This window comes from Chaetodon trifascialis, chromosome 23, assembly GCF_039877785.1.
Source record: "Chaetodon trifascialis isolate fChaTrf1 chromosome 23, fChaTrf1.hap1, whole genome shotgun sequence".
Lineage (NCBI taxonomy): Eukaryota > Metazoa > Chordata > Actinopteri > Chaetodontiformes > Chaetodontidae > Chaetodon > Chaetodon trifascialis.
Window position 1 is genome coordinate 1,653,561 of NC_092078.1, and position 18,882 is coordinate 1,672,442.

Sequence of the window (18,882 nt, forward strand, 5' to 3'; positions counted from 1 at the left end):
CACGGCGTGTTACTAATGTAGCTCCTTCCCTGGAGTCTCTGTGCTTCTTCTGACTCTCTCTCTCTCTCTCTCTGTAGTAGTCTGGTAATACGAATTTAAAAGCTGTTAAATGATGGTCCGATCAAAGAGCATTCTGTGAGGAGACTATTAAGTCTTCAATTTCAATGCCATTTGTCAGAACAAGGTCAAGGGTGCGGTTAAAACAGTGAGTAGGTTCATATTGACAGAAGCCAACTGAGTCTAATACTGAGATAAACACAGTGCCAAGGCTGTCATTATCAACGTTGACATGTACATTAAAGTCACCTACAACAATTACCTTATCAGTTTTAAGGACTAATCCTGATAAAAACTCAGGTATAAGTTCGGAGTAAGGACCAGGGGCCTCATTTACAAAGACTTGCGTGGATTTCCTACTGAGACATGGCGTACACTCAAATCCAGAAAACGTTATACGCACAAAAATATCCAGATGTATGAATCTGTGCGCACGCATGAATGCAAGCACATTTCCTTTGTATATCCCAATCAACATGGAATTGAGCTGCTGCTGCTGCTGCATTCTCTCAGAAAATCTAAAATCATGGATTTGATTAGCTGGTCTCTCAATGCAATCGACCAAATTTTCTCGACAAAGAGACAAAGAGGTAAAGGAGAGCCCTCCTGCCCTGACGGGACGTTTGCAGCAGGATACACGATGGACTCCTGGGAGAGGTGGAGGATCGTGTGCCTGTCGATCCTTTCCGTTGAGGATGTTGAAGACATATACATATTTGGAATTATGATAACAGGCTTTCTGCTGTCTGGAGTTAGCAGCTTCCTGATTTATCGCAAAGTTCGGAAGTTGATGGCAGGACACTTGGCTATTGAGAGGCTGCCCATCATGGTTGAGGAATGTGCAGGGCTGTCAACACTCAGACTCAAGCGACAAGTGAGATCGGTCGCAAACTGGATGCGATTCTTGATCAAAATCGCAGGCTGGAGTCGAATTCTGAACTCCTTCACAGGGTGGATGCCAACTTGGAGAAGTTGTCAGCTTGGCTCGGATCAAATTGACCACCGAATTTGGATATATCTGAATTACAGCCACCGGGAGACTCAGAAAGACTCAAGGCAGACGAAAATTGCAGTGTTGGCCTAACCTGAACAATTGTTATCTTCATTGGCTCCCTGAGATAACCGGCCTTCCCAAGGTCGGTATCTCTCCACTCTCCTGGATGTTATGCAGATGTAACCGGATGGTGATATTTGATTCTTTTCTGTGTCCCATCTGTCTTTTATTGATTAGCAGGCATGGCGATCGCGGCAGGTGTGTGGCACGCCCCTTACCGGCACCGGTAGTGCAGTCGCGTATTATTGGCCGCTAATGCGGACCTGTTAAATACCGGCCATCCGGTTAGTCTCTCTCTCTCCTCCTCTGAAACGGGTGCCGGCTGGCGTGCAGCTCCGCTGAGCTGGCGTGGTGTGTGCAGTCTTCTTCAGGTTGGCGTGTTGGGCCTGGTTGGTGTGTGCGTGTCCCCTTCTGGTTAGCCGCCGCTGCTAACAGCTAGCAGAGCGAGGTGCACTAACTACAACTAACACAGCTTGCCTGGCGTTAAGCTGTTTGCCCTGCCTTGCCTCTCTTTTGTCCTTTTGGCTCCTTGTGTTTTTTTTTGTTGTTGCCTCTGGTCTCTGCCTCGTGTGCCTCGTGGTCGAGTTGCTGTACCGCTCTGCTTGGTTACGTTGGTGTCTCTCTTTACCGCAGTGTGGTAGTCGAAGTGTGCTGATCCAGGTCGTGGTTTCAGGATTTAGGTTTTATCACAGCCGTTGTAGGTAGAGGCCTGCCAAACTCCTGCATGGGTGCATGCCTTTTGTTTATTTTTCTTTGGGATTGATTTGAGTTATTAGTTAATTTGTATATAGGTAGCCTATTTGGTTTCTTGTGTTTCTTTTTTTTGTGTGTGATTATTTGAGTGTGCAGGGACCTCTGCCGCAGCTAGCTGTGGCCTGCCTTTCCTCCGAGCTAACTCAGTGGCTTATTGCACTAGCTGAACATCATACACTGCAGGGGTAAAAAGGGAACCACACCAACGTTTTTTTTAAAGAATAAACATAATTTATTAAATGAATATTTTATTGTGATTAATAAAGGTTGTTGAATTACTTGTAAATGTGCCTGTATTCATTTGTGCACTTACCTGTGCATGGGCTGTTTCGGGAAACCCTCTCAGGGAAGTTAAAGTTAAACGAGTATACTCTTTAGGTGCAAGTCCTAAGGTGGCGTTGTCGGTGTTGTCAAGGTTCTCTAGATCTTCCACTCGCAGTTGAACTGCTGTTGTTCATCTCTTCTCCCGCCACACAGACATGACGCTCTGGCCCTATCTCCTCCCCCAAACACCCTCTACTCCCGTGAACTTTGTCTCTGGATCAGAACTCTCCGAGGTCGTCTCCATGGCTACGGCTGTGTCTTCATCATCAGTCATCAGACGTAAGAGACAATAGGTTGGAACTGAGTGGAGATGATGTACATGGGCTTACACATACACACACACGAAGACACATATAACACACTCACCCCCTCAAACTCAACGCCGTAATGTGGCTGCGTGCATGCCCCCTCAGTGTCTGTGCTGCGACACGTACCCCCCCAACACCCTCACCTGCTCCCACATGTGCCAGTCTTGAGTTTTGTTGTAATGTCTTACTATGTTGCTTGTGTGCTTTACAGGAGTCTAGTTTGGGATTTGCTTTTTTTTCCCTCTTCCTCCTTCTTGTTCTCTTTTTTTCTCATCTAAGTAAACGGGGCGCTGATCGTTTGATTGTGCAGACCCACAGTTCTCCCGCTCCTGTACTCCCCATGCTATGTGTCATTGTTCTTTTCATGTTTCTTGGACGGGATGTAACTGAAATGAAGTTTCCCTTCCGGGGGACTAATAAAGGCATTCTGATTCTGATTCTGAATTAGTGCAGAATTGCAGCAGGGAAAAGATGAAGCTGATTAAGACATTTGACACTTTCCGCACAGGGTTAGTAACATGAGTACTTTGCACACAGAGACAATCAGGGGCTTGTTAGAAAGATCTTAAGCTATAGTTTAACCAGCAACAAACAGCAAGCCTCTAACTTTAACCACTGACTAGTAATGATGTTGCATCACGTGGATGAATATCATGACAATTACAAGAATAAATCCACTGACCAAGAAGCCACCCATCACACACAGTGCCAGCTTGTAGTCTGTTCCCAACCATGCTGTTACTCAGAATGTATGAATCGTGCGTTAAACCAGGCCACCTCGCCACGATGTTGGTTAATTGCATTTGCACATCACATATGATCTGTACATTGATCGAATGAAAACGTTTCCTGTTGACATATACAAATTCATCATGCTCTCGCTGCAAATTGCACTTTAATGTTGACCTGTTCAGCTGCATTGTATGGGAACTTGATATACCTGGCTGGCATGCGGATAATTCCGTCCCACACGGCTGGCATGGCTTGGCTCAGGGTGGACTGGCACAGTCCCGATCGGTCGGCCGGCTCCCTCTGGAATGCGCCGGTTGCAGGAACCCCATTGTGGTCGGCACCTGTATGGGCACAGGCAGCGCATGGCTCCTCGCTGTGTTGCGCTCCAAGGCCGGCCGCAGCTCTGCGCACAGTTCAGGAGGATTGCCTTCAGGAACCTAAAGCGGCTGATGAACCAGTTGCCATCATGTGCCAGTAAATCCTCTCTGAACACACGCTCTCTTCACATTGCACCATTTGCAATATCTTCTAATTCTGCTAAAGCAGCCATAGTTTTTAACTGTATTTGTTGCACCACTTCGCGCATGCTTTTATATCCACTATGTAATTGCAGACACGTAGGTGTGTTAATTGTTCGTCTGTGTTAATTGTTCATGTGTCTCTGATGTGCACATCCCAGCATCACCTCTAATGTCGCCAAAGGATCAACAGCTGTAGAAACGTGGGTACGCCAGCCATGCAGTTGGAGTGAGGCACCGCACATTTCCTCGGTCATTTCGCACTTGATACATCTGAACTTTGCCGTGAAAAAGAGCGTACGCCACGTTTTTGTGTGTACGCACCCTTTGCACATGAGGCGCCAGGAGAGCAGTCGACTATAACAAATAGAACTGGCTGCACTGTTTTCCAGTTTTCATGTGAAACAGTCAGAACAAGGCTTTCAAATGAATTATAGTCGAGTTTAGATTTAGGGTTGATCAAAAGGCTTGAGTCAAAAATGGCTGCAACTCCACCTCCTCGGCCGCTGCCTCGAGGAATGTGAGTATTAATATGGCTCAGAGAGTAGCTTCATTTAGGCTCACATACTCTTCAGGACACAGCCAGGTTTCATTCAGACAAAATAAATCAATATTATGGTCTGATATTAACTCATTTACTAAAACAGCTTGAGAGGACAGAGATCTGATGTTAAGGAGTCCACATTTAATTCTCCTATCTTGTTGTACTATTGCAGTGGTTGTTTCAATTTCTATTAGATTTTTATGTTTAACTCCTCTTCTCTGTACTTATGGTTTACTTAGTTTACATGGCCAGGGGGCAGACACAGTCTCTATGGAGCGTTGGGTGGGTAACTGCTCTAATGGAGGCGCAGAGAAGCATGTAGGACTGCAGCTCTGCCTCCTGGTCTCAGCTCTGAGTTGTCAGGGGTTAGATTCATAAATAAAATCGGTTAGAAGTTGCCTCATGTTCGAATGTTAAGCTAATGACTAAATAGAGTCCACCTGTGTGTAATCTTACCTCAGTACAAATACAGCTGTTCTGTGATGGCCTCAGAGGTTTGTTCAGAGAATATTGGAGAACAAGCAGCTTCATGAAGTCCAAGGAACACACCAGACAGGTCAGGGATAAAGTGGTGGAGAAGTTTAAAGCAGGGTTAGGCTATAAAAAGATTTCCCAAGCTTTGAACATCTCATGGAGCAATGTTCAATACATCATGCAGAAATGGAAAGAGTATGGCACAACTGCAAACCCACCAAGACACGGTCGTCAAGTGAGCACTGATCAGAGATGCAGCCAAGAGGCCCTCGGTGACTCTGGATGAACTGCAGAGATCCACGTCTCAGGTGGGGGAATCTGTCCACAGTACAACTTTTGGGCATGTACTGCAAAAATCTGGCCTTCATGGAAGAGTGGCAAGAAGAAAGCCATTGTTAAAAGAAAACCATAAGAAGTCCCATTTGTAGTTTGCCAGAAGCAAACACACAGCAAACATGTGGAAGAAGGTGCTCTGGTCAGATGAGACCAAAATTGAAGTTTTTAGCCTAATTACAAAACGCTATGTGTGGGGGAAAAATAACACTGCACATCAGTCTGAACACACCATCCCCACTGTCAAACATTTTGGTGGCAGCATCATGCTCTGGGGGTGCTTCTCTTCAGCAGGGACAGGGAAGATGGATGGAACCAAATACAGGACAATCTTGGAAGATGACCTGTTGGAGTCTGCAAAAGACTTGAGACTGGGGTGGAGGTTCACCTTCCAGCAGGACAACGACCTGAAACATAAAGCCAGGGCTACAATGGAATGGTTTAGATCCATGTGTTAGAATGGCTCCATCAAAGTCCAGTCCTAAATCCAATCGAAAATCTGTGGCAAGATCTGAAAACTGACGTTCACAAACACTCTTCATCTACTCTGACTGAGCTTGAGCTGTTTTGCAAAGAAGAATGGCAAAAAAAAAAAAAAAAAAATCAGTCTCAAGACGTGCAAAGATGATAGAGACATAACCCCCAAATAATACCACTAAATATACAAATGTTAGTGAATAATTATTCAGTTAACTGGCCTGTATTGACTGGTCTTCCTTATGTTGTTTTATCAGTGTTTTGTCTTTGTGTCTAAATTGAAAAAAGAAAAGCATAATGCCTCACCCACATACATGACCTATTTAAGCTCACTGCTGTGAGAACACTTGAGCCTGGAGGGGAAACTCCACGTCAACACATGTATAGGAACATTTCAATGTACTTGTGCAGTTACATTCCACTAAAAGTGTCTGCTGGCTTTCATCCAGTCTTCAGGAGATGACTTCAAACACTGTAGGGCTGGGACAGAGTCAGCATGAGGTGGAGGAGTCTGACTCAGTGACAGTCTTACAGAGCTCAGTTAAAGAAATACAGGTGAATTTTTCCATCTGTTTTATAGATGTGTGAATATCAATGCAAGTTCTTCACAGATTGATGCAGGAACTGTGGATGTGTGGGGGCGGTGCTGAGCAGCTGGTCAATAGTGGACAATAATATTCTAAAGTTCCCAGCATGCTCTGCAATAAAGTAATCAAGTAATCCTTTCTGACCAGACGTACTGCTTTGTTATAGACACTCATGGCTTCTTTCTATATATTACAGTGAACTGTGAGCCCAGTTTTCCTCCGTTGTCTTTCAGCTGCTCGACAGATTCAATTCAATTCAATTCAATTCAATTTTATTTATATAACGCCAAATCACAACAGAAGTTGTCTCAGGACACTTTCCATACAGAGCTGGTACAGACCAAGCTCTTTTATCTACAGAGAACCAACAATTCCCCCATGAGCAAGCACTTGGCGACAGTGGCGAGGAAAAACTTCCTTTTAACAGGCAGAAACCTCGAGCAGAACCAGACTCTGGGTGGGCGGCCATCTGCCTCGACCGGTTGGGTGAGAGACGGAGAGCAAGAGAGGGAGAGTGAGACAGACAGACAGACAGACAGACAGACAGACAGACAGACAGACAGACAGACAGACAGACAGACAGAAATGCAGTCAGAGAGAGAAAGAGATGCAGTCACAGTAACAGTGACCGTGGATGTAATAACAGTAGTAGCAGTTGCAGTGGATGTCAGGCAGGGCCAAGGCAGGAGACGCAGCTGAAATCCACAATCCAGATTCAGCCACTGTCCATGGGAACCTGCAAGACGACAAAGCACAGAGACTCCAGGGAAGGAGCTAAGTTAGTAACACGCCATGGTCGGACATGAAAGCGTGCAGATGGAGAGGGACAGAAGGACAGAGGAGCTTGGTGTATCTTTGGATGTCCCCCGACAGTGTAATCCTATAGCAGCATAACTAGGGGCTGGTCCAGGACCAGCCTGAGCCAGCCCTAACTATAGGCTTTATCAAAAAGGAAAGTTTTAAGCCTACTCTTAAATGTAGAGACAGTGTCTGCCTCCCGGACAAAGACTGGAAGATGGTTCCACAGGAGAGGAGCTTGATAGCTAAATGCTCTGACTCCTGTTCTGCTTTTTGAGACTTTAGGAACCATAAGTAGAAATGCATTCTGGGAACGCAGTTCGAGTTCGTGTTCGAGTGGGGCAATAAGGTACTATGAGCTCTTTAAGATAAGAAGGTGCCCGGCCATTTATGGCTTTGTAAGTAAGGAGGAGAACTTTAAACTCTATTCTAAACTTTACAGGGAGCCAGTGCAGAGTGGCGAGTATTGGAGAAATATGATCTCGCTTCCTGGTTTTTGTCAGAACACGTGCTGCAGCGTTCTGGAGCAACTGGAGAATATTCAGCAACGAATTTGGGCAGCCTGATAGTAAAGAATTGCAATAATCCAGCCTGGAAGTTACGAATGCATGGACTAGTTTTTCTGCATCATTTTGAGACAAAATATGCCTGATTATTGCGATATTACGTAGGTGAAAAACGGCAGTCCTTGAAATTTGTTTAACATGGGAGTGAAAGGACATGTCTTGGTCAAAGATGACTCCCAGATTCTTTACAGTGGTGCTGGAGGCCAGCGCAATGCCATCCATAGCTGCTATGTCATCAGAAAGTGACTTTCTAAGATGTTTAGGGCCTACTACTATAACTTCAGTTTTGTCCGAGTTTAGCATCAGAAAATTGCAGGTCATCCAGGTCTTTATGTCATGAAGACATGCTTGTAGTCTAGTTAACTGACTGCTTTCTTCTGGCTTCATTGATAAATATAGCTGGGTATCATCTGCATAGCAATGAAAATTTATTGAGTGCTTCCTGATAATCTTACCTAAAGGAAGCATATATAAGGTGAATAGAATTGGTCCAAGCACAGAACCCTGCGGAACTCCAGAGCTGACTTTAGTGAGCACAGAGGAGTCGTCATTAACGTGTACAAACTGAGAGCGATCTGACAAGTAGGATTTAAACCAGCTTATACATTCTTCCTCTCATTAACACTGTCTTTGTTTGACCATGGGGACGTCCTGTCAGTGGACCTCTTTTTAACCCTTACTGTTGAAATGTTCATCCGTGTCCTTAAAAGAGCAGTCATAGCTTAGCATAACTATTCTTCAGCCGAGTCATGGAGGAATCTGCCTTGAACCAAAACATCCCTTTCAGTCTTTCTTAAGATTACGTTGCTATCAGAAAACCAACAGTGATGGTCAGAAAAAGGTCGTTCTAACACTCAAACACTGTTGATGTTTAACCCTCTTGTTATTACCAAGTCCAGGATGTTCCCATGCTGATGAGTGGCTTCATTCACACGTTGTGTAAGTTACAAGCTGTCCAGTAAATTCTCAAGCTCCACAGCTTTGGAGTCATTCTTTTTGTAGATATCAATGTTCAGGTCTTCATTCAGGTTTAATCTGTCGTATCTGGTGAAACCAAACACGATCAGCTCTGAGAATTCCTGACAATGCACTGATAATTCTGCTCTGAGACAGACAGATACTCAAATGATGAAGGTCAATGTCATTACACACCAACTGTGTAGAAAACAAGACCTGGATGACCTCCAACTTTTTGTTACTAAAGACGGACAAAACTGAAGTAATAGTACTTGACCCTAAACACCTTAGAAACACATCATCTGATGATAGAGCAACTATCGATGGCAATGCACTGGCCTCTGGCACCACTGTAAGGAATTATCTTCTCTTTTATCTTTGATCAGGATATGTCCTTTAGCTCCAAGGTAAAATCAATTTCAAGGACTGCCTTTTACAGCTCATATTGTAAAAATCAGGTACATCTTGTCTCAAAATGATGAAGAAAAACTCGTATCATGTACTGTTCTGACCGATGCCCATGACGCCCGACTATGCCGACAGAGCCAAGCATGAGGATGCTGAATGTCATTAACAACGACATTAATAATAAAATTACACAGAGTACCTTTAATGTTGCACTCCATATTTTACACAAGCTGCCTGATGTGAATACTGAAGGTGGTTGAAAACTATTTAGTTGTTAAGGAGGTGAATGGTGAACCCAAGTGGGGTTCAAGGTTTTTAATTGCAAAGGAATGGGTGGCAGAGCCAAGCTGGTCCAGAACACACCACTCGGATGCTGTGAAGGCCTGAGTACCAAAAACACAACACAGCAGCTGAGTCATCAGACGTGTTGTGGTTGAAGAGTAAGACAGCTGATTTTTACAAAGTCACAAACAGTCGGTCTTTGTTGGTCATTTTTCAGTCTACGGGGTAGATCCCAAAATACTTCCACTCACTGCTTCTCCAGTGTCACGATTAGCCAATCAGTAAAGCTTTTTGACCCCCTCCATTTTTATTGATTAGTTCATAGGTCAGTAGGGCCCCCCCTGCACGAAAAGACTCAGCTCAGCTCTGATTACACAACCTATCAATGTATTTTGAGATGACATCTACTGTGACGTTGGTATGTACTGTAATTAACAAGTTGTTTTTTTTCATACCTGTAGTCCTCAATGCAGAACCACACCTTCAGCCAGGAGCATTGTGTTCATTCTTCATGAGCTATCTGTCTTAGGTAAGTGCAGTGCGTTGTTGAGGTGGTAAGAATCTGACTGTCACTATCTGACAATTACTAATTCATATTTCTGTAACACTTTGTATGAAGTCCATGACTACATTGAGATTTCCCTTCATCTGTCTTCATCTTCTTCACTGTCTTTTGTCTTTTCTCGCTTCCTATTGGGCTGTGTGAAAAGGTGCAGTCGACGAGTTTGAGGAGCGATCAGCACAGGTGTCACTCCACCCCCGCCACACCTGCTCTGCCCTCCTGGGTGTGAACACCTGTGAGCATGCACATAAAAAGAGAGGGAGCGAGAGAGAGAGCAGCATCTTCCACGGAGAGACGAATCAGAATCATCAGAGACCTTCATCTTCCTCATCCACCATCAAACCTCCAGAGGGTGAGACAACCTGCACACTCCTCGTCTGTCTCGTCTTCTCTATTGTTGAACTGTGGGAACCTGCTCAAAGCTTTTCACACTTTTCTGACATTTTAGAAACCAAACAATTAATTGAGAACACAATTTGCAGATTAATTGATGATGAAAAAATTGTTTGTTGCAGCCTCGAGGATGAGATCAGATGTGATGTCATTGTTCTGCTGCAAAAGCTGAGCAGCTGTTTAAAATAAAGTCTTTCACAGCGACTGAATACTGCAGCATTTAGACCAATCACAGACAGACAGGGTTTGTCCGGTCAGGGAAAAACCTGGAGAAGTCATGGAAGTGTCATGGAAATCCACTTTTGTACAGCATGAATCCTGTTCAAGATGTCCATCTGTGTGTCTTCCAGCTCTCTGCCAGCTGATTGGCCTCCTCTATCATGCTCCGCCTCCTGCTCTTCCTGTCTGCTCTCATTGGGCTGCTGCCTGGTAAGCACACGCACTCGTGTTGAAACTCCACCCACAAGACGAGTTGAGGGAGTTCAGTAGAAGCAACATGAAAGAAGAGCAAACGATCTGAGAACGAAGAGCAGAATGACTTTAAGTCCGTCAGTAACTGTAAGAGCTGATCATCTGCCAGATGTGCAGAAATGTTGCTGACATCTTTGTTTTCAAGAAGAAGCAGGAACTGATGAGGAGATAAGAAGACTTTTGATTGACTGATAAACAAACAAACAAACAAAAGCTGTTTTATTCCTTCATGAAGTCGACATTTGAATCCTTCTCTGCTGTCCAACCAGCTCACAGACAGTTCTGACCTCTCATGTGTCTCCATCGTCTTCAGGTGCTGAGCAGCAATTTGTTGGTTCTGCAACATTCAGCTTCAGCAATTGTCCCATCACATATTATGGGGTGCAGTACACATCACTTTATGTAAGTAGGATGGAGCCTGATGCTGGAGAATATGTCTCTTTGTTCCACCTAGTGTCTCATTAAAGTCCAGTGCAGTGACACTGAATGTCTGAACATGAACTGATGGAGCATCCTGAAGCAGAGTGAGAGCTCTGACTGAAACCTCCACAACTCTCTGAGTCAAAGTTACGTTGGCTCTTTGGAGAAAAGGGATTTTGTTGATTCACTTGTTGTGTCTCTCTGAGTTCAACAGGTCACTGCCACGAATGAGTCGGTCACAGCCTGTTTCGACAGTGATGGACTGGATTGTATTGTTGGACCTGCATTCGACAGTGAGACGTATGATTTTTCATCCCTGACTGAGAATGAAACAGAACACCATCAGAATTTGGCAACTATTAGCACCACGCTAGAATGCACTGTGGAGTTGAGCGGAAATATCACTTCATCTCCTGTGAGTGTTGTTCAGTGTCTTGACTCAAATTGAAACAAATTCTCAAGAACTTTTCAAAAACCTCTTGGAGGAAATTTCGTAACAGTGACAGAAACTCTTCTGTTGACTCTTTACAGCTTTATGTGAAAATAAGTAGCTTTGGCAGCCAAACAGCTGTGAAGTTGGAAACATCCCTTGCTGGTCCATTTGTGAGTATTATATCCATCTGTGTGTGTGTGTGTGTGTGTGTGTGTGTGTGTGTGTGCGTGTGTGTGTGTGTGTGTGTGTGTGTGTGTGTGTGTGTGTGTGTGTAGGATTTGAACATTTGTGACTCTGGTGACTCCTAGTGGTGGTATGAAGAAAGACACTTGGAGAAACCAATGCACACTGCTTCCCCATCAGCCCTCACCCTCCCAAAGTGACCCAGTGACACAGACATGAAAGGACTGAAGGAAACACACAGACTGCACCAGTTTTCATCAGAGCTGTTTGATTTCTCCTCAACAATGTCTGATACCAGAATCATTTCAACATGCTATAATCACATCCAAACTCTACACAGCGTCCATGCAGCCATGTGAACGCAGCTTCCCCAGTCTGAGTCCAGACCAGGACCTTTGTTGCAGATCAACCCCATCTCATTTCTACTGTCAGTTATTCACATGAAGACAAACATGGAGGCAAAAACACTTGAAGAAATCTGCTCACAGTTACTTTTGACTCTGCAGTTGAACAAAGATAAGACAACACGTCATGTTTAGTTTGACAAGTGGACAAGACAGTGTCATTGTTCAGTCTGTTTGCATCATGTATGAATTCATCTTCTCTGCTCTGTGATCGTAACATTGCTTTGTTTGTTGCCATCTAGAACTTTGACTTCAAGGTCAATGGTAGCTCAGTCAAGACAACGAGTTTGAATAGCACGAGTCCTACCTATGAAGACATCAGCGGATGCAGACAGTCAGGTTGGGAAATCCACTGGATCCAAAAATCTATTTTGACTCCCTTAAAAACTAAACTCTTCTATTAATATGTTGCTGTCTTTTGTTTTTGCTGACAGTCTGTAAACTGAAAAGTGAACGATGACATTTTAACCTGATTCTTCACTTTGCAGGTGTTCTGTATTTCTATGATGACGAGGTCAGTTCTGATCCAGACACCTGCTCCTCTGAAATCTGTGATGAATATGCAACCATCCAGCCAAATGATGAATGTGGCTCCATGGAACGTTGTCTTGGCAACAACAGGTAATTATGTGTGCTTCATGTTTACAAGAAAGAGCTGTGATGATACAAGAACTTGATGAGGACTTTTCTAAAACATTATTCATTCAGGGCCTTACGCTGTCTGTTCAGACTTGACAGCAGGAAGCTTTTAATGTGAAGCAGCAGCAGAAGGAAATGTTGGGTTTTCATCAGCAGTAACTCAATTCAGCTCAAATGCAGCTCTGATAGGAGCAAAGAGAAACAATGAGGCTGAAATCTGTGAGAGAAAAGCAAGAGCAGAAACATCTATGTATTGTGTTTCAGAGATATCTACTGAAGTATGCTAACCATCTAGCCTGGGTCCATCCCATCTCGTAAGACCACTTTGTGCCTCAAGAGGGATTAGTCTGATAGTAAAGCTCAGGCCTCTGGAGGTGGGCGCTGACTGATGGCTGACCTCCCTTTCGCTCCTCTGCCACTTCATGTGTTCACTGCTTGTTTGTTTCTTACATGTTGCACCTTCTGAGATGAGATTTAGATTCAATGGAGACATGAGAAGTTTCCCCATTTGGTCCTGCTACCAAGCAGAACTACAACAGTGTGGGTCGGTGCAGTTATCCTCCACTGTGAGGCTGCAGTGCAAAACTCCTTCATCACTGCACCTTGCCACTAAAGGCAGACTATACCGAGGCCACGGCAAAACGCTGCCTGACCCCCAGCCAGTTTGAAAGCAGCTGGCACTTTATCTGCATCAGGGCTTTGAGGTTTGAACACAGCACAGTTTTCATTAACTGTGATGTTGATACTGAAATCAAAAGGTCGTGCAGTGTGATACTGGAGACAGTTCCATCACAACAGGAAGACATGTCCCTGGAATACTGGTCCAGGGAGTCCTTCAAGTCACTGCTGTTGGCTGATGTGAGCCAGGCCTGTGAAAACATGACAATCAAATATTACGTAGATAAATGTCTCAATGACGACATGAACATGAACACATGAAGACTTCACTCCTGCAGTTTGTTTGTTTGAGGGCCCCCTGGTGGTCGCGGCCCTCAGCAGCAGCTCCTGCTGATGGTGTTTGTTGTTTCTGTCCTTCTGTGCCTCCATCAGCTGCATTCTTGACCCCATCTGCACTGTGAGCGGCCCCGCTGTCATCGACTTTCACGGTCGTCTTAACGATGTCCAGGATCGGTGTGCATACACTCTGCTGTCGGGTTCGACAGTCTCTCGCATCACTGTGGTGGGGTATTTCCGGGAACGCCGTCGTAGAGATGTGAGCTTTTTGGACAGTGTGACACTGCAACTGGACGGAGACGATGATGTTCACCTGGAACAAGGGGGGGTAGTTAAGGTAAGCTACCTACAGCCACCGTCATGTCAGTGTGGACTTTGATCCCAAATCCTCGTCTCATCCTCTGCTGTGTCAGCTCTCATCTTTCTTCTTGGTGACATGAGAAGCAGTTATTTTAATACTGGTGAACTCGGTGGTTGCTGCAGTGAAAACAGCCTGTTTGTGTGTGTTTGTGATGATTGAACCTGTGTTTCCTCCACTTTGTCTCTCTGCTGTGATGCAGCTAGGAAACACAACGCAGATCATCAACGGCTCGACTGTGCTGTCAAACGGTGTGGAGGTCTCTGAGGACCAAACTGGAGTCACTGCTGTGAAGACAATCGGCAGCAACACTGTTTCTGTCTTCTTTGATGGCAACACCGCACAGATCTTCCTTAAAGGTACAGAAAGTAAAATCCGAGCACTCACCACACGGGATACAACGGCCAACTGTGGTGCCCAGCACTCGTTTGGGGCATGAGGAATGTGAACTAAGCTGTATTTTGGTGAGTTGCCATGTTCATCCAGTTTGAACGTTGATGCTGATCTGACCCATATTCTGTCTTTCACTTGTCCAGGACCTAGTGGACAAGTTCCACAAGTTGATGGTTTGTGTGCCAACTCCACGTCTGTGAGTGATCAGAGGATTCCTGACAACAGTACCCTCGAGTAAGACGTTGATCACAGTGTTTCAGTGGACGTTGTACTTTGTTTTTGAAATTCAGTCCCCTAACACTCCTTCACTTGTCTGGAATGTCAGTTTTTATGTTTTGCTCGATTCTGTTGATCTCACAACAATGACCATCTCCACAACTTGAATTTTAAATTATCTGGACACATCTTGAAAAAGATGAAGGTTCCTTTGACTTGTGGACTGAAGCAAAGACACAAAGCTCATGTGTGTCTGTAACACTCAGAAAGTGTGTTTGTGTGTATCTGAACAGTGAGAGCAGGTATCAGTCCTGACTTTGTGTTGTGTGTCGCCCCCTAGCTGTGAGGTGCTGTACAATGACCCTGCTGACAGTTCGATCAACTGCACCGAGATGACTGAACAGTAAGCAGATGAAACAAACTCTCTGTGTTATAGTTTCATGTGTGTGCTAAATGTCATGTTACATCACATGTTTAATGTCATTTGGGGAACAGAATTGATCAAATTTTGTGTGAAGAGAAATCTGCGTGACATGAAGCTTCAGCAGTTGTTCCATGTTTAGGTTTATTCCCAGTTACAAAAGGTAACACAGCACTGATTGGACGTCATCCTTCATCTCTCTTTCTGTCTCTTCACATCTGTGGAACAGCTGTAATCTCCTGAATGACACGTCCTTCACCACCTGTCACAACCACATCGATCCAGCCCCCTACATAGACGCCTGCATGGACACTTTGTGCAAATACCCTGCTGTGGACGGTCTCGACTGTCAGTTCCTGGATGCCTACGCCAGAGACTGCAGCCTGCGCATCAACGACACAGTGGACAGCTGGAGGTCAATGGCCGGCTGCTGTAAGACTTCTCTCACTTCAGATCAGTTCATCAATGCAGCAAAAACATGAACATTAACAGTTAAATATGATTGAATTCTGTCTGAATTTACATTTAAATAGAAGAAAAAATGTTTTGTCTGACTTTTTTGAGTTAAACTTCACAGTGATTTTTTCTATGGAACAATGCTGGAGATCGACGGCAAACCAAGTGAACTCCACAATATTCTTGAAAGAAAACAGTCTTTTTTTTTTTTTTTGCAGAGTTATGACAACACTGTTTTTTGTCAATGTTATTCTTTACATGTGTCCCTCTCTGTCTGTCTTTCAGCCCCCCCTCAGCCTCTCTGTCAGGGAAGGATCTGCAGTGATCATGAGTTCTGTGCAGAGACCATCGGTGGTGAAGTCGGCTGCTTCTGTCGGGCCATTTTTGCCTTCCCGTACAAATCCAATGACACTTTGGGTACGACAGCTGCGACACGACAACATGACTGACTCGTGCAGAGTCCTGATCCTCAGAGGATGGAGGGTTTTCTCACAGGGACACTTGTTTCACACAGCTGAGCTGTTGTGGAGCTGATGATAACTGACCTTCAGCACTCACTTTGACTGAATGTTTGTTATCAGGAGCACAGATGAGACTTCATTAACTCAGCTCTTCTTTCACCCTCGTGTCTTTTTCACTCTGATGGTATCAAACCACAAAAACTGGTAGTTTGCTTCTGAATGAAAGAACAGACAAAGGTCACCAAAGCAGGATTGAATGCTTTGACTTGTTTTTGTCCCTCATGGTGGAAGTGTCTGTCCGGTCTGTCCTCTCTGACATGGTCTTGTATTCGTCTCCCTCGTCTGTCCTGCTGGACATTCAGGTGACCCGACGGTCTGCGAGGAGAACTCAGCTTCACTTACTCTGGTCGGGTGTCTCCTGGAGGAGAAAGGCATCGACTACACAACCTTACACCTCAATGACCAGAACTGCACAGGTCAGATGGATGAGGAGGACCACATGGTGACCTTCAGCTTCAACAGCAGCGACCCCTGTGGGACGGAGGTCACGGTGGGTTCTCCATCACGTCTTTACTCTCAACCAGCAGCCAAATGTCTTCCAGCACTCTGCTGAGCTTCTCCTGCTCTCCTCTAGTTTGGGATCTTTCTGTGGGTTGGGCTTCAGCTCTGACCTCCTTGGTTTCTAGTGATGATGGTCATCTATGAAGCTTATTCTAGCCAGTCAACACCTCACAAATGTTACATTTTAAGGCTGAATGTAAAGAGTTGTGATGAATTTGTGAGGAACTTGTGCCGTAACAACGTCTGAATCTCCATCACCCTGCAGTCCAACAACAGCCTGCTGATCTACATGAACACCATCACAGCCCTGAACAGCTCCTCTGACAACATCACTCGCCAGGACCGAGTCGACATCGACTTCTCCTGCTTCTACACTCAGCCAGACGTCAAGAATATGACCTTCAGAATCAAAGACAGGTGAGTGGAGGCTGTTATCTCTGTGTTGTGAAGAGGTTTGTGAGTATAAGACAGCTGAAGTGTGTTTGTTCTCTGCAGCCCTGTGATTGAGCAGTTCACATCTGGAACTTGGAATTACACTCTGACCATGAAAGCCTACACCGACGCCAGACATACAGAAGCTGTGGACTCCAACACTGAAGTCCAGCTGAACCAGAAGATCTGGGTGGTGCTGGAGACTGATGGGCTGGATGACGGTCTGGTCGCCGTGGTGACGGACTCCTGCTGGGTAACCAACCAGGCTGGGAGTCTGAGATACAACCTGATCAAAGATGGGTGAGATGAACACAGAGGTGGTAGCTGCTCGCTGCTGTTCCAATGAATCAGAAGCAGGGACTCGTTAATAAGTGTGTTTTTGACTCCTGAAGACAAAGTGTGCTCTGATGTGATGAGTGTTTAACTGTTTGTGAGCAGCTGTGCCAACGACCAGACGGTGGATGTGGAGAGAAACGGAGAGGGAACGTCCGACTTCTTCTCCTTCAACATGTTCCAGTTCACTAGGAGCTCTGGTGACGTCGACCTGCACTGCAAACTCCACCTGTGCGCCACCCTGAACCAGACCTGCACCCCGGTACGCCTCCCAAACACACCACACACACACACTGATGAAACCAGCTGCTCCTCTCTGGACAACAGTTAGAACAGGGTGTCTGCCGGCCTGCTGGTTAACACACGTACCGCAATCTGTGATGGCAGCGTCCCCGGGTCGATTCCAGCTCAGGACGTTCATTCCACGTCACTGCCCTTCTCTGGTTCCTCGTTTCCTGTCACCTGTATATTTTCCTCTTCAGAATAAATGCATAAAATGCCCCAAACAATCTTGATTAAAAGCAGTTAGAGGAGCAGTTTACAGATGTGTCAGACTGCTGCTGAGCTTCCATCACCTCCACCAGAGACCGTCTGCTTCCTGTTGCTTTGTTCACTCTTCTCGTCCTGACCTGCTTCACATGAACGCCCTCACTCTCAAACACTCTCTGCTGCCGTAGCCAAATCTGGATCATCCAGAAACAGTTGATGGCTTTTCTTCAGTTGTTCTCCAGAAATCACAGCTGCCATCAGCCAATCAGAGTGTCTGTCAGTCACTGTGTGTATTCAGACTTACATTTCTAAATACTTTCTCCCATTAAAATAAGACACGTGAAGGCTTGACAGAGGAGTACTTTCTGCTCATTGTTCCAGTGTTAAACATGTAGATGTTCAAACTGAAGGACACAAAAGGTGAGATGTTTGCTCTCAGCAGCATCGCTCCACCATGAATGGATCAGTGTTGATCTTCCAAAGTCTGGACTTCATCTCTGTCTGTCTTGAACTTCCAGGACTGTGGCGGAGCTTCACGGAGACGCAGATCTGCCACGCTGCAATATGAAGATGAAGCCCCAGCCTTCATCACCATGGCCTGGACTAATTAGGTAAGACACGACTGTGCTGCTGACTGCTGACATCAGAGCAATATGCACTGATCTATGAATGCATGAGTGAGTCTTTCAGTGTCTGTTGAGGACAGCTGCTTCAGGCTGTGAAAGTGTGTCAGAAGTTTCTCCATCAGTTGATGAAACCCTGCAGCCACCTGAAGGTAGCAGGACACACATGATGAATAATCTGCAGCCAGAGTGCTGTGCCAGTACTTCAGTGCCAAAGCCCGTATAGGTCGTCAGTGCACTTGGCTGAAATGAAACTGTGTTTAGCTTCATTCCCTGAAATCAATCCCAGCCTGCTACAGAACAACCACAAACACTTTTACACACATCAGACTGGTGGTTATACCTCAGCATTCTGCCTGTTAGTGTGGGAGACATGGGATTACTGGAGCTCATGACTGAATGGAAGAGGAAGGAAGAACCATGACACGAGTGATGTTTGATGACCTGATGTTGACGGTAAAAAGTGAGTGTGACAGGGAGGACAGGGAGGTTTTCCTGCTCAGCTTTC

The 18,882-nt window shown here is 45.3% G+C and overlaps 1 protein-coding gene across 1 annotated transcript; it reads left to right on the forward strand.

Moving 5' to 3' along the window:
• The first annotated feature begins 1,293 nt into the window (after positions 1–1,293).
• On the forward strand, positions 1,294–18,362 carry LOC139351733 (uncharacterized). The gene is made up of 17 exons (XM_070993736.1): positions 1,294–1,309; positions 2,411–2,467; positions 9,883–10,086; positions 10,912–11,000; positions 12,281–12,377; positions 12,527–12,659; positions 13,728–13,968; positions 14,192–14,348; positions 14,526–14,616; positions 14,939–15,001; positions 15,249–15,451; positions 15,761–15,892; positions 16,299–16,486; positions 16,763–16,914; positions 16,993–17,229; positions 17,368–17,524; positions 18,270–18,362. The coding sequence occupies exons 1-17, from the start codon at positions 1,294–1,296 to the stop codon at positions 18,360–18,362; spliced, it is 2,310 nt and encodes a 769-aa protein (XP_070849837.1).
• Positions 18,363–18,882: the final 520 nt, after the last annotated feature.

What these genes read in the sequence shown, in the direction of transcription:
- LOC139351733 (XM_070993736.1), top strand. An exon ending in TGCAGTACACATCACTTTAT is followed by an intron (nt 11,001 to 12,280) that starts GTAAGTAGGATG and finishes GTTGCCATCTAG; the next exon opens with AACTTTGACTTCAAGGTCAA. An exon ending in TACAACCTGATCAAAGATGG is followed by an intron (nt 17,230 to 17,367) that starts GTGAGATGAACA and finishes GTTTGTGAGCAG; the next exon opens with CTGTGCCAACGACCAGACGG.